This window comes from Myxine glutinosa, chromosome 1 (genome assembly GCF_964187855.1).
Source record: "Myxine glutinosa chromosome 1, kmMyxGlut1.1, whole genome shotgun sequence".
NCBI lineage: Eukaryota > Metazoa > Chordata > Myxini > Myxiniformes > Myxinidae > Myxine > Myxine glutinosa.
Window position 1 is genome coordinate 239487105 of NC_136261.1, and position 16653 is coordinate 239503757.

Here is a 16653-nt window from a genome sequence, read left to right on the forward strand (position 1 = left end):
TATTCTTCAGCCTCTCACAACCCTGGGTGAATATGCGATCTTTAAAAAAAAAGTTGGAATTTTGACAAATCTGTTTTATTCGTTTGTTAATATACCTCAGCCATTGACAAATCTGGAACTAAGTCTTTATAAGTTCATGAAATACTGACACCGCGAATGACATTCGCTGAGCTAAATGTTGATATCTCTTCTGAGGTAAAAAATAAAATAAAATCTAAAAGCAGTTTTAAAGCATTATACGTATCAAACGATACATTTTATTAAATGGGGAAACCTAATACACACCTTGGTGGTTTTAAAATGACAGAATATGTCTTTATTAGAAGAAAAAATGAACATTGAAGACGACGCTGCTAAAAAAATACACCACTCTAACGCATAACCATAAGTTTAAACTACATTTACAACAAATATGAAAACTATTTTCATATCACAATGTTAAATATAGAATATATAGAAGATAATGTTTTTAAAAAATGAGCCCTATCTTCCAATGGTAAAAAAATCCTTCAAAAAATTCCTGGATCGGGAATAATATCCTGAGTTTCACCAAAAACTAATCAATTCTTCCTTATCCCAAGCGCAATCATCCCACCAACTTTCATCCAAATCTGTTCAGAACTTTTCCAGATATCTTGTTCACAAACACACGAACACACACACACACGGACACGAGTGAATGCATTACTCCCTGGCGGGAGTAAAAAGGGTGTAATATTTCAAGCCTGGCATGCCTGGCATTTCAAGCCATGGGCAAGGTTTCGGGAAAGTGGGCGGGGCTTAGTAAAAGTGGGCGGGGCTTAGGAGGGAGAAAAGGGGTGTCATTTTTCAAAATAGGTGGTTTGAGCCAATAAGTTTCCATACTTTTCCCCATTGGCTTCAATGTAAAATTTGAGGTGAGCTCGAACCTATGAGCAGTAGGCAGGTCGATTGAGGATTTAATATTTGGAAATAGGTTGTCCCAAAAGAGGGTGAAATCTGGTTGAAAATCCAGAGTTATTAAATTTTTTTTATCTCTTTCCCAATTGACTTCAATTTTAAATTATATGTGTTTTAGTAGTTGGTAAATTAGCTTCGTAAAAAGTGGACGCAATTTTTTGAGAGAAAAGGGGGATGTCATTTTATGAGAGAGGGGGTGTGAGTCAATAGGTTTTTCCCTTTTTCCCCATTGACTTCAATGTTAAATTTAATGTGCCCCAGAAACCCCCTTTTCCCCCTACTCACAATGCAGGTCCAAAAAGGTTCCCTTCTAAGTTGAGGGATGGCTTGATTGAACAATATATGGAATATGCAAAACATTTATCGAAGTATGCTAACTGACGAGGGAAGCAACGAGAAGTTGACATTTTGAGCGTTTTTGGTTTCGAGTGGACGGCAGGATTACTTGATTGGTAATAACATGCTAGCCTCTGAGCTGTTTGGTCCTAGATATGTTCCCCTTGTAATCAAATCTGACCAAAAGCGGCATTTTAGTGCAGTACTGCACATCAGCGTACACCTTCTAAAGGAGACGCAGGGCCGGCTGTTCCATCTGCATTTAGTTTGGCAAAATTAAAGACTCCACAATAACATTGGAAAAAGTTTGTCATCGTTTCCTGGTGGCTATAATTTCCGGCCTAAGGATTTAATGCAATAAATAATATAATAAATAAAATGTACATGTATGCAGGACATGAAGAAATAGAACGACACTCTTCAACGTCACGACGTCGACTGATATGCCTCCACCCGCATTATTACATCATTATAATACTTGTATCAAATTTGCTTTAAATCCATTCAGCTGTTCTCTCAAGTTATCAAATTTTTACCTGACATGACCTCTGATATTTGACCTCTTGACCCCAAAATTTAATCAGTTCATGTTTACCACATTATACATACCTGTACCAAATTTTAATTTAAATCCCTTCAGCTGTTCATAAGTTAAGTTATCACATTTTTATCTGACATGACATCTGACCTTTGACGTTTGACCTTGGGACCCCAAAATCGAATCAGTTAATCTTTACATCATTATACATATGGAATAAGTATAATGATGCAACTTTCAATACCAAGCTTTCAATACCAAGTTTGAATTAGATCCCTTTAGCCATTCTCAAGTTATAGACCTATTACAGACTTTGACCATTGACCTCTTGACCCCAAATTATAAATAATCAGTTAATCTTTACATCATTATACATAACTGCACCAAGTTTGAATTAGATCCCTTTAGCCGTTCTCAAGTTATAGACCTATTACGGACTTTGACCTTTGACCTCTTGACCTCAAATTCTAATCAGTTAATCTTTGCATCATTATACATAACTGTACCAAGTTTGACTAAGATCCCTTCAGCTGTTCTGAAGTTATCACAGTAACGAAAACCTATCACGGACGGACGGACGGACGGACAGACAGACAGCCGGACGGACAACCTGAAAACATAATGGTCGGATGACCTTTGACAAATGGTCAGATGTATATATAAAGGGGATTTATGCATAAAGAAAGATACATACATTCATAAGGTAAGTTACTGGGATATGGATATGGCACAGACATGATGAAGTAAACATATTGCTGTCTCAGTTTCATTGGATTTCCTTGTGCAATGAAATGTGTTTTAAAGGAATGTAAGCAGGTTAAATGCCCATACCTCCAGAGATTGAATAAGAGCAGAGGGAGATTGGCGAGAAGCGCAAGCCATTGGTGGGAGCAGGAGAACATGAGGCAGAAGAGGCAGTGGATGAAATGCTCAGGTACAATGAGCTACAAACCGAGAGGAGGCACAGGGAAGAGACAGGGAAGGCTACCATTAAGAAAGGAGTCCTCCTCAATCCAAGCATTTCTTGTCCAAAAAATAAAATAGTATGCAGTCCATATTACAGATTATAATTCAATTTCCAAAGCAATATATAGTGCAAAAATAAATAATATGTGAGTGCATGTTATAACAAATGGTCGGATGTATGAGGCAGGTGAAACAAACACCCACGTAGAGAAGTCATGGCCAGTAAGAGGAAAATTGGCAGATGCTTTGGCTGGCAATTGGTTTGTTCCGGTTGTGATTTCCTTTGGTAAAGATTGGATAGAAATGACAGTTGTGTTGAAAATTTGAGTACAATTTTGCTGAAGATCTGCTGTTACACTGTTCATCTTGGAGAATGCAAATGTGAAACCAGTTGTGTTGAGTTAGACTACAAGCATTAATTCATCAACGTAATTATTGTTTCTGTTTTGTGTAAAATATTTAGGTGTAGCATCATCGAACAGCTGAGATACTATGATTTGACAGAGTCAAATTAATACTTTTTGAGGCCTCCATTCATCTGATTGAATGCATGGCTCTGCTAAAATAAAATGTGGATTTATGAAGTACTAGCAGAAGTACTCGAGTTGAGGTCATACTAGCAGGAGCATTATGTTTTTGGGTTGTCCGTCCGTCCGTCTGTCCGTATGTACGGGATAAACCTCGTTTTTCTCAGCAACCACATGTCTGATTGAGACAAAACTTTCAGGGTAGGAGTGACACCCATGCAGAATGTTATTTTCATAATTGTGACTTCATAGGTCACGTGGTAGGGCAGCCATCTTGGATTAAACTCAATTAATTAAAAATGTATTTTTCGGAAAACCGCTGAATGAAAAAAAATGAAACTTGGCACATTGTCAAGTACTCCCAATGGGGAACAAAAGCATGATAATGATGACATCATAGGTGAAGTGGTTTACCAGCCAAAATGTTTTAATAGAATTCCCAATCCTAAAAATCTGAAATTGGATGCACATATCTATGACCCATTTGCATTGAAATAATAAATTTATGACATCATAAGTCACGTGGTTTGGCAGCCATATTGGATTTAACCTAAAACCTTTAAAAAAAACATCTTCTCCCAAACCACGAAATTGATTGATTCGAAACTTTATGTGTGTCATTGACTCGGCATGGTGATTAAAAGATGATCACGAAAACATCATTGGTCATACGGTGTGGCAGCCATATTGGATTGAAGGAAAATAATAAATAAATATATTCTGAACCCGCTTACCATATTGATGAGAAATTTTACAAATATCATCGAACACCATTGTTGCATATAGTTTGAAAATCATGATGTCGTAGGTCACATGGTGTGGCAGCCATATTGGATAGAAAAATGAACCACATCTGATCAACATGAAACTTCACAAACGTGATCCCCCTCCCCATACATATGCAGAGTGTACATTTTTAAGGTCATATTTTAAGGTTTTAAGGTCGTGGTGTGGCAGCCATATTAGCTTGAAAGCCGATATTTAAAAAAATACCTTCTCTGAAACCACTTCACCGATCGATGTGAAACCTGTCAAGTCTGGTAAAAATCTGATACTGCGGAAAAAAGCTGAAGGGATTTAAATCAAACTTGTTTATTTTTATGACAGTGAACGAGAGCATCTACCCGTTGTGGGACGATGCAGAGGCATATTGGCGACACAGTCGCATTGCTCTAGTTTTTCTTATCATTTGTGGTTCCCTAAAACTCTTCCATCCACCTACGAAGGAAATTTTATATTTAAAAATATAATAACACACACACACACACACACACACACACACTCATCGGGGATAATTTCATATTACCTTTCCCACAGCTACAAAGGCTCAGACACTATAGAGCGATTTTTTTAATCACCCCAAAAATCCTTCAAAAATTTCCATTTTTTGCCTCAAACACTCCCTGGCACTTACTGATGAACTTCTGAAAGATGGACGAAGATCCATTCAGCTATCTCTGAGAAAAATTGCGACAGACACACACACAGCCAAACATCTCACTTATAGTATAGATAGATACCCAGCCAATGTTTGCTGAGCCAAAAGTAAAGCTCATTTAAATATGATGTTTTAAAAAGGGTGATCTCCTTCCTTCATTTGTTACAAACTTTCCCCTTCTCTCTTTTTATCTTTCCTTACTCCTCTATCTCTGTCAAATCACATCTCCCTTTCCTACCATCTCTGTAGCAGTTTTTGTTTTCTCTCTCTCATTTTCTATTCTCAAATTAAATATATTCAATCAATATTTCTCAATCACATTTACATGAGATTATGTAGCCAGTTCCCTATTTAATAACTCTCGAGATACTTGGGTCATATAAGAGCATAAACATCCATTATATATATATATATATATATATATATATATATATATATATATATATATATATATATATATATATATATATATAATATATATATATATATATATATATATATATATATATATATAATATATATATAATATATATATATATACATATATATATATATATATATATATATATATATATATGTATATATATATATATATATATATTGTTACGGCTCTCCACCGCCCTTCTTACCCTTACCAAAGGTGGAATAAGCCGCTTGTTCTTTCTGGTCTTGGCAGAACCGAGAGACTTGAAACGCCTCTTCCGAGCAAACGCAAGGTAGGGTTTCGGGACCAAGTCTCGCTCGTACCTAAATCCCTGCGCCGCCACGGAAGCGGGGAAGCAAGCCTCGCACGAGCCACGTGTGATTTGGGTACATCGAGCGGATTGAGTACCACGTGGTCCGTGCAGTTTTCTAGTAGTGGAACCCAATTCAAGCGATTCTACTCGTACCACGCTTAGTCAATGAGGAAAACACAAGAACGATCGAATGGATGGAAGAACACAGGTTTAATTATTATTCCCACAAGTATGTACAATGATCGGTAGACGCAGAGACACAGAGCAGCACTTAATCAGTCTTATCCTTAAGCCCAGACTCGGGCCCGTTCACACTCACACAGGGAATTGCAGACAGGATGATGTTCAGGCCAAACGCGCCGACGTGATCGTCCAGGAACGGCCCCGTCTGGCTCTCCACGGTCCCAGCACGTCCCACGAAGAAGGCAAGCAGGCGGTGGAAGGATCCTCGTAGCGCGTCTCCCGAACAGAACAGATGATGAGGCAGGAAGGCAAAGTACATACGCGTCTCTCAGCGCGGCTGGCGTTTACACAGCGCGTTATCACTCGCGTAACTCAATGCACTATATACGGCTCGGCTTCAAGCTCAACTGAGCGTCACTTTCATACGAGCGCATATCCTGGTTCATGCGCGTCTTTCGCCGATCCCGTATCTTTCAAAGCTCTCTGCTGACCGCCAACTCACAGCGCTCCTTCACTCGCGAGTCCTCAATTGCTCGACGCTCTTACTGCTCGCGAGTCCTCCTCGTCAGTCCCGCTGGTGGCTTTGCGCAATGGCTTATATCTACACGCCCCGAACCTTCTCGAACCTTCCAACCACGCCCTGTGAGGCAGTGCTGCCGCCACACCCTCTGAGCCCTGATTGGCGGCTCGCGCTTACCATCAGCTTCACTGTTGCCCTCATTCGGTCCTGCTCCGACCCTCCAGGCCGGCCTCGTGTTAATTCGCGCCAAAAAGCCAAAGGCAGCACAAAGAGACGTAAGGCGATGGAGGCGGCATAGGACAATGGAAGCGATGAAAGGACCTATTCTCCTAACTCTACTCAATGCAAAACTAACACAGGAAAAGGACTATTCTCACACATACTATGAGATAACTGCACTATCGCGAGGCTACATGTTGTTTGTGTGACTAACTATGAGGGGGAAATTTAACCTTTATTATACAAAACTCAAAACTGCAACACTACCCCTCTCCTTCATCAGACTCGTCCCCGAGTCGAACCTAACAACAACAAAAATGGAATGACCGGTTTTGAGAAAGATCTGGAAATTAACTTTTACTTTTACATGTGACATATAGATGTGGTTCCCTCTAAAATTTACTCAAACCCATGTATGCGACAGTTGTAAAACACTAAATATGTCCCACCTATTGCGTTGAGTAGCTATTCTAACAGAATCACACCCACAATTAACCGAAACTGGAATTTGTCAAACTAAACATAAAGCCGGTGGGCAGCATTTTTATATACAAGCACAAAAACTTAACCTTATTTACAGTTCTTTGACCCAGGACCTGTCATTTTTGGAAAGAAGATTGGAGGGGAGAGAAAGCACAGCAAAGCACAAAACTCATAAATTCACATTTCATTTGCTGCTTGCTTCTTGCTTCTTGCATCTTCTGTGTGCATATATCAAACCGGCAAGCCCCCGGACCGGCATACAGGCCATTCCTGCTCTTCGGGGCTAAATAAACTTACAAATCTTCTCGTCCCTAGCACACCATAATAAAAATACACAACAAATGTGTTCCTTTTATTTCTTTGCCACGCAGGGCCAACCCCATGTGGTCCAACTGCGTGACATTAATGCCACTCAAAACAAGTGGTCCGAAGATGCAAGGTGAATTTGCAGCAAGGTGCTGCACAGTAGAGGTGTAAGGCCACAAAACCTGTGGTCCATAAGTGTATGTGGTGCAGCAAAAGTGTTTGTGGCAGCAAAGTGCTGCACATGTGCAGCAAAGTTATAACAAAAGAATGCGGCAGCAAAGTGCTGCGCCGTTCGGCTGCACAGATGTAGCAAAGTGCAGCAGGGGTGCTGTACATATGTAGCAAGGTGCAGCAAGGAATGCTGCACAGGTTGATGGCGCTGCACAGTTCCACCTCCAAAATGGTCCTGGGGTGGGGGGAGAGACCAGGCACGACCAGCAAAGCGGAAAGGGCACAAAGGTACACAGCAATACAAGGTAATGCAGCATGAGGGGCGCGGAAGAGCGAGCAGAGCAAGCTCATCCCTAACCGTCCGTACCCCCCATCGTCAGCTTACCCCCCTAGCCCTTCCTTGTATTTACAAATTCGTCTCTACGTCTTGTCTCCCATATCCCCCTCTAAACCAAATTCGTCTCCCAATCCCTCCCAGGAAGGAAGGAATGGAACAAACACAATGTCACTTTACGTCATGATGCGTCTTACACTCAAACAGTTTACTTGCTCCTGGTGTGGAGTTTCGTCCTCCTTGGTGAATGGCTGTGGATGGCGCGAAGGGAATTTCTCAATTCCTAACTACACTAACTGACATTAACTCTTAAACTACCCGGGGTCATACCCTGCCAATCAGCCATCTTTAAACTATGTGGTTCTAAAAACCGAATTCTCATTGCCCACCCAGTGATGCCTTCTGAATTTGAGTCTCACTCCCCAATTTTTCTTACTGTGCCCTTGCACAATTTCGGGGCTGGGTCGTGTGGCTCCACTAGCAGGTCCAACTACCTGCGCACCTCCGCCACTGAAGTCGCCACCCGAGCTTACCTGCTCCTGCGACTACCTAAACTGGGGAAGGCCCCTCCTGGCACTTTACCCCCTGATGCCCACCTTGGCATTGGGCAACCCAGGTCCTCTCCTGGGATCCTCGGGCCCCACTCAACAACTCACAACTACCCTAACTGGCTCCCAGAGCCTACCTGCGGCCTCACCTGGCCAAGAAACTACCAGTGGCGGAGTGCCCCAATAACCATACGCACCAATTAAACCACACGCCCAGCCATTCCATATACTCATGCACCCTCCAAAGCACTACTTGGCCACTACCTGCACCACAGGTGTCAATATCCATACAAATTTTGCCTAAGCCCTCTACCTGGGTTTACACTACCCACCCGGGCTTTCGCGAATGGGTTCCATTCTTCCCCCATTCAATCCTTCGCACCATGCATTCCACACCTTTTATTCCACACTACTTATTTGCATACCATTTATCTCACACACCTTTTTTTCCTCGCACACCTTTTTTGCTCACACACCTCTTATTTCCACACACCTCAACACAATTCCACTTTTTCTCAATACACAATTCCTCACTCACACATCATCATTTAGCTAGCTGCTTTTCCCCTAAAACTCGTGCTTCTCCGTCATCCCGTTACACTAAGCACTCCCTTCCTCATTATCATCCATCTAAACTACCTACGTCCCCACTATAGTTCAGATGTCCCTACTTAAATCTCATGTCTTATACAGTCTGCCTTCTAATTCCCGAACATTTATCCTAGCCCTCCCTCGGCTAGCTTCGGTGCCCCATGGAGGTAAGCATTGTTGGCCCCCCATGTGCCTATCACTGCCACCCCCTAATCTAATGCTCATGGGCCCTGATGGTGTGAGGAATGGTCAAACTACCATTCCTCCAGATAAGGTACACTATCCTCATTCGTCCACTGTACTCGAGCCTTTTCGTGCGGCAATACATCGTCATAGCTCGGCTTCGAAAGGCCGAGCGATCCATTCGGTTGGTTTGTCTCCTGTAGGTTGGGTCCGTCCGGCATTTTCGATCCAGGGGAGGAGGCATGGATGGGCCGAGGTTCAGGGCTCCATCCCTACACGGGGCCTCGCGGTCCCACGCAAGATGGCCCAACTGCCCATGGTCGGAGCATCGCACCTGCAAAGGTGCGCGGCTGCGAAATCTCCTACCTCTCCTTGAACCTCGCCGTTCGCCTTTACCGCCACGGCGCGGCATCAACCATACAGGGCGGGGGCCGGCACGAATCGTGCATGTCGGTCCTTGTGATACGGCCGTGGCATCGATCCCCGCCGGTCCCTGCCGCATACAACTCACCGAGGGCTCACGTTGGCTATCCGTCGCGCTAAACGCTACCCCGGTCGGTGTCGATGTCTGAGCCGCGTTCTCACCACCCACTGCGCATTCGCACACCGAGGCGTCCTCATGCCTTCCATACACTCCGTTACACACTCTCCTTCCACATCCTCTGGTGTGCATTCTCCCTCGCACACCATATTCGCACCTGCACACCTATGCGCACTCATACCTTCCACACAATCCGTTACACACTCTTTCCGCACACAGTCTATAACACCCATGGGTGTGCACTCTCCTGTTGCACACCCAATCCTCGCACACTTTTCCCCCCCACTCTCGGGTGTGCACTCCTGCACACTCTCTGTAACACACTCTCCTGTTATACACTCTTCCCGCACACATTCCGTCATACACTTTTCTCGCTCACACTCGCGCTCCGGTGCACACTTTTCTCTCACAGGCGCACCAGTCACCCTCGTACACCGCACAATGGACCTTCCACGACAGCCCGGGTTTCGTCTCTTTCCCTGGCGCGCCAAAAATCTTTTCGCGCCAAACACATTCCCGCCATTACTGCTACTCACCTTGGGGACCTTCCTTCCTGCCAGCACCTGCAAACCTTTGATTTTGTTAGCAAGCACGACATCACGATGCAAATACAAACTTTGAGTGCATTCCATTACTTCCCTCTGTGATTTATGTTCTAACTCTGCCGTCTCTTTGGCCCCAATTGTTTCTGCAATTTCCATTATTTCTTCGACGACCGCCGGCGCGCATAAATTTTTTCCGTCCCATTCGGCGGCCGTCGGCTCTTTTACACCCCGCATCGCGATTTCTATAGCCCCCATCAATTTGGCTGCGCTCTGCTCTACCTCGCTCTCTACGCGCTCCTCACACCGCGTCACCTCGTCGTGTCCCATTGCGACCTCCTCGCTCAACATGCGTCCAATGTCCTCCCCTGTTTCTTTTATTTCTTTTTCCGACGCCACCCTCATTTTCTCCAATGTCTCTCCTCGGGTGTCCATTCTTTCATTTATTTTATTCATGTCATTCTTTTGGGCGTCAATTATTTCCCTTTTTGATTTGTCCCCCATCTCTTTCATTTCTGCCATAAATTGTGCCATGAAGAATTGCATGTCAATAACCCCCACTTGCGCAGCGGGCGCGGCCCTCGTCGCCACGTGCGAGGCGCCGCCATTTTCTTCGCCAGCTTACGCCCCCTCTGCTGCTTCCATTACCAATTGTCTCTGCATTTCGTCCTGGGTCATCAATTCTACCTTTACTTCTACCCCCACCGACATTCGACCTTATTGGCTAGCCATGGTACGAATATAAAATTTTGGATTTAAAAACTAAATTTCGGTCGCTCGTAATTTTCGAGTACATGAAGCGCACTCCCGGTCCAATCCCACTCCCCGACACCAAATGTTACAGCCAATTTGTAAATTTGGTGTCCAAAATTTTGGTGTTCAAAAATTTTGTCCAGGGTTCCAAATCCCCACTCCTGACTACCAAATGTTACGGCTCTCCGCCGCCCTTCTTACCCTTACCAAGGGGGGATTAAGCCCCTTGTTCTTTCTGGGCTTGGCGGAACCGAGAGACTTGAAACGCCTCTTCCGGGCAAATGCAAGGTAGGGTTTCGGGACCAAGTCTCACTCGTACCTAAATCCCTGCGCCGCCACCGAAGCGGGGAAGCAAGCCTCGCACGAGCCATGTGTGATTTTGGTACACCGAGCGGATTGAGTACCACGTGGTCCGTGCAGTTTTCTAATAGTGGAACCCGATTCGAGCGATTCAACTCGTACCACGCTTAGTCAATGAGGAAAACACGAGAAGGATTGAATCGAAGGAAGAACACAGGTTTAATTATTATTCCCACAAGTATGTACAATGATCGGTAGACGCAGAGACAGAGCAGCACTTAATCAGTCTTATCCTTATTTCCAGACTCGGGCCCATTCACACTCACACAGGGAATTGCAGGCAGGATGATGTTCAGGCCAAACGCGTCGACGTGGTCGTCCAGGAACGGCCCCGTCCGGCTCTCCACGGTCCCAGCAAGTTCCGCGAACAGGGCAAGCAGGCGGTGGAAGGATCATCATAGCACGTCTCCCGAACAGAACAGATGATGAGGCAGGAAGGCAAAGTACGTGCGCGTCTCTCAGCACGGCTGGCAGTTACACCGCGCGTTATCACTCGCGTAACTCAATGCACTCACTATATGCGGCTCGGCTTCAAGCTCAACCGAGCGTCACTTTCATACGAGCGCGTATCCTTGTTCATGCGCGTCTTTCGCCGATCCCGTATCTTTCAAAGCTCTCTGCTGACCGCCAACTCACCGCGCTCCTTCACACGCAAATCCTCAATTGCTCGACGCTCTTACTGCTCGCGAGTCCTCCTCGTCAGTCCCGCTGGTGGCTTTGCACAACGGCTTATATCTACACGCCCCGAACCTTCTCGAACCTTCCAACCACACCCTGTGAAGCAGTGCTGCCGCCACACCCGCTGAGCCCTGATTGGCGGCTCACGCTTACCGTCAGCTTCTCTGTCGCCCTCATTCGGTCCCGCCCCAACCCTCCAGGCCAGCCTCGTGTTAATTCGCGCCAAAAAGCCAAAGGCAGCACAAAGAGACGTAAGGCGATGGATGCGGCATAGGACAATGGAAGCGATGAAAGGACCTATTCTCCTTACTCTACTCAACGCAAAACTAACACAGGAAAAGGACTATTCTCACACATACTATGAGATAACTACACTATCACGAGGCTACATGTTGTTTGTGTGACTAACTATGAGGGTGGAAAATTCACCTTTATTATACAAAACTCAAAACCGCAACAATATATATACAGTGAAACCTTGACTTACGAGTGCACCAACTTACGAGTTTTCCGAGATACGAGCCGTCGCTCGGTCGATTTTTTGCTTTGTGATGCGAGCCGAGATCTGAGTTACGAGCGAGCTTGGATATAAAACACGTAATCGTCGAAAAACATGAGCGAGGTGTGCGTGTTGTCGACTTGGCGAGGCAGTACGATCGTAGTACTTCTACGATATGTACGATTTTGAAGCAGAAGGAGTCGATAAAGGCTATAACGCCAGACAAGGGCGTTAAGATTATTTCAAAGCTCCGGACCTCTTTCCATGAAGAGATGGAGAAGTTGTTGTTTGTGTGGTTGACGGAGAAGCAGCTCGCAGGAGATACCGTGACCGAGAGCATCATCTGTGAGAAGGCACGAGACATTTTCGGGGATTTGGTGCAGCAGACGGCGGGAACATCAACGGACGAGGCATCGGAAGAGTCATTCAAAGCCAGTCGGGGATGGTTTGATAATTTTAAGAAGAGGACCGGCATTCACTCCGTCGTCAGGCATGGTGAGGCAGCAAGCTCGGATGTGAAGGCAGCTGAAGATTTTATTATAACTTTTGCCGAACTGATAGAAGCCGAAGGATACATCCCCCAGCAAATCTTCAACTGTGACGAGACAGGGCTCTTCTGGAAAAAGATGCCGGGGAGGACGTATATAACGGCAGAGGAGAAGAGCATGCCAGGCCACAACTTGTTCAGAGTGCCGGCGATAGCTCGCCTTCTCTTTGTGGAAGACACGGTGAGATCCTTAACATCCAACAACTAATGGGACGCAAACGGGGCACCCAGTTTAGTGGTACACACATTGATGAATCACCCTGCCTGTGAAACACCGACATGACAGGTTATAGCTGGGTCGGGATTCAAACCCAGGCTGGACAGTTTAGAGTCAAGTGTGCGTACCTCCAGTCCAGGCCATCCTGCCAACTTGTATGCTGCATACAGGTGAAATATAAAGCGCGAGATATTTATATATATATATTTCAAAACCAATTGGTGTGGTTTTTGGGGGGCTGGAACGGATTAATAGCATTTCAATTCATTTTACTGGGGAAATTTAATTTGAGAAACGAGCAAATTGAGTTACGAGCTCGGTCACAGAACGAATTAAACTCGTAAGTCAAGGTTTCACTGTATATATATATATATATATATATATATATATATATATATATATATATATATATATACATACATATACTGAAACGCAAAAGAAACTTACCACCTTTGAAACCTTTAAATATCAACAATAACACTGCGTGTAGTAAATGTGTGAACTTATTTGTGGACAATAGTGTCCTCACTGTCAGACAAGATGGTCACGGATGGTCACTTGAACCTTCAATGGTCACTTCATAGCACAGCTGTTGAACAGCCGTTTTGACTGTCAGTGATTAGCCAAGGGGTACGGGATGATTTTAATGAGCTGCACGTGATGTCTTGATATTGGCTTTAAAAAGGCCAGTGCAAAATGGGCATTTCAATCAACATGCCACGATTGTCAAGGGATCAACGGCAGCATGCCCTGGGCATGCTGCAAGGCAGACTGAGCTACAGTGAGGTGGCACGTCGCCTTGGCTGTTCACACCAGACGATATCGGCCCTGGTGGACAGTGACACCCTCCACAACTCTGCAGATGACAGACCTCGATCAGGGAGGCCAAGAGTCACCACTGCAAGGCAGGACAGGCAGATGGTCCGAAGTCACCTGCGGGATCGATTCCGTCCAGCATCCCGCACTGCGGCAGAAACTCCGGGGCGTGCAAACCCACGGATCTCCAATGATACTGCACGAAGACGACTGCATGACTATGGTCTGACTGCCAGAAGACCATACAGAGGCCCCGTGATGACGGCTGCCCATCGCCGCAACCGACAGAGATGGTGCCAGCAGCATCACCGGTGGACCTTGGCGCAGTGGAACGAGGTCGCTTTCAGCGATGAGTCAAGGTTCTGTGTGGACAGTCCTGATGGGCGTGAGCGTGTCTGGAGAAGAACTGGCGAGCGATATGCCGATTGTTGCGTGCGTCAAGCCAACAGGTGGGGTGGCCCAAGTGTGATGGTGTGGGCCGCCATATCAGGCCGGTACAGGACGCCACTGGTGGTTGTGGATGGGAATCTTAACGCCCAGCGGTATGTGGATAACATCCTGCGACCTCATCTGCTGCCATTCCTGCTAGACCACCCAGAACTGAGAACCTTTCAGCATGACAACGCTCGTCCCCATGCTGCTCGCTTTACCACTGCATTTCTCCAAGGCGAGAACATCAACACCATGCAGTGGCCTGCGCTCTCCCCTGACCTGAATCTCATAGAGCACCTGTGGGATGAGCTTGGGACACGCGTAGTTGGCAGGGCCAGGACACGGGCAGAGCTGCTTCAGACATTGAGGACTGAGTGGGACAGAATCCAGCAGCAATCCAGCAGGCAGTATACGCCGACGATGTACTGCCTGTATCCAAAACAATGGTGGCCACACACGCTATTGAAAGGGGACTGACATTGCACCCTGTGCTGTTCTGTACTGTAGAACAAACTGATGAGATGGTGTATCTTGGTCAAAAACTTGACATGTCATCAATAAAATGCCAATGTTTCAATTAGCAATTGTTGGTTTGTTTTATTTTGAACTGTTACAATTTTATTACATTTCAAACAAGTGGTAAGTTGTATGGTCTTCTGGCAGTCAGACCATAGTCATGCAGTCGTCTTCGTGCAGTATCATTGGAGATCCGTGGGTTTGCACGCCCCGGAGTTTCTGCCGCAGTGCGGGATGCTGGACGGAATCGATCCCGCAGGTGACTTCGGACCATCTGCCTGTCCTGCCTTGCGGTGGTGACTCTTGGCCTCCCTGATCGAGGTCTGTCATCTGCAGAGTTGTGGAGGGTGTCTCTGTCCACCAGGGCCGATATCGTCTGGTGTGAACAGCCAAGGCGACGTGCCACCTCACGGTAGCTCAGTCCGCCTTGCAGCATGCCCAGGGCACGCTGCCGTTGATCCCTTGACAATCGTGGCATGTTGATTGAAATGCCCATTTTGCACTGGCCTTTTTAAAGCCAATATCAAGACATCACGTGCAGCTCATTAAAATCATCCCGTACCCCTTGGCTAATCACTGACAGTCAAAACGGCTGTTCAACAGCTGTGCTATGAAGTGACCATTGAAGGTTCAAGTGACCATCTGTGACCGTTTTGTCTAACAGTGAGGACACTATTGTCCACAAATAAGTTCACACATTTACTACACGCAGTGTTATTGTTGATATTTAAAGGTTTCAAAGGTGGTAAGTTTCTTTTGCGTTTCAGTATATATATATTGTTGCGGATTTGAGAATCCTGTGTTTGTAAATATGACCCTCTAGTAATGATTCCTTGGAAATACCTCCGTTAAATGTAAAGGTCAAAGGTCGTCCCCTTAGTTAGTCCATTGCATGCACGTATAAAATCATATACCCTTCTCTGTAGTTATTTCTTATTCTATGTCAGTATAAGGCTCTGTTTCCCATTAGTTGACACTGCATTGCACCGGATCGAATAAGGTAGAATCCCCTTTCAATTGCCACCAAAAACGCAATTGCCGGCAGCGTTCGCTGCCCTTTGGCTGGGGGCTCGCTCAAATCGCCCCAAAACCTCCATTACGCACGCGGTCAAGCCCACGAACAAGGGCGTTGCCCGCTCCTCGTCATCAGAAGGTGGAGCCAGCGAGCCCCCACAAGCCAATCAGGGCTCGTGAGATACCATCACGGGCGTGGTGCGCATTGATCTAAAAGCGCGTTATAAAAGCGCCCGCGCAAGCCTATTGCACAGATGCGCGTAAGAGTTCAGTGGAGGGACTGCTTGGTGAAAGAAGTGAAGGACGAAATCATTGAGGGAGCCAGAGAGTTGAAGGAGCCCGAATAGAGAGCTCTGGGAAGGGAGATGCTGTTCCAACCAGCCTTGCCACGACAAGCTCCGACGTGTTGCTGCGAGCATCCCGGCCGTGTGGACCCGAGTGTGGAGAGTCGGCGGCTGCTCGCTCCCGGCCCGGCCGTTCTGCAGTCCTACCTGAACCTTCCTCTCCTTCCAGCCATTCGTTCCTGCCTTCATCCCCCACTCGTGTAAGTCTGATTGTCGTCTGTTTGTCTGTGTTGTCCTGGGGTTTAAGTTAGACTGTATAGGTAAGTAGAATTGCACTGTGTCTCCCTCTTCTGTAAATTGCTTTCGTTTTCTTTCCTCCTCCTTGGTTCCTTTGATTGTGTAAATAGTAATTGGTTAATAAATCCTGTTATTTCC

General features: G+C 45.7%; 1 protein-coding gene across 1 annotated transcript in view; it reads right to left on the bottom strand.

Moving 5' to 3' along the window:
- Positions 1 to 16653, bottom strand: part of LOC144893991 (protein cornichon homolog 2-like) — a 245187-nt gene that overhangs the window by 118262 nt on the left and 110272 nt on the right. The window contains exon 4 of the mRNA XM_078785371.1: positions 2645 to 2757. Within this exon, the coding sequence (XP_078641497.1) occupies positions 2645 to 2757 (113 nt within the window). The remainder of the gene's footprint in view (positions 1 to 2644; positions 2758 to 16653) is intronic.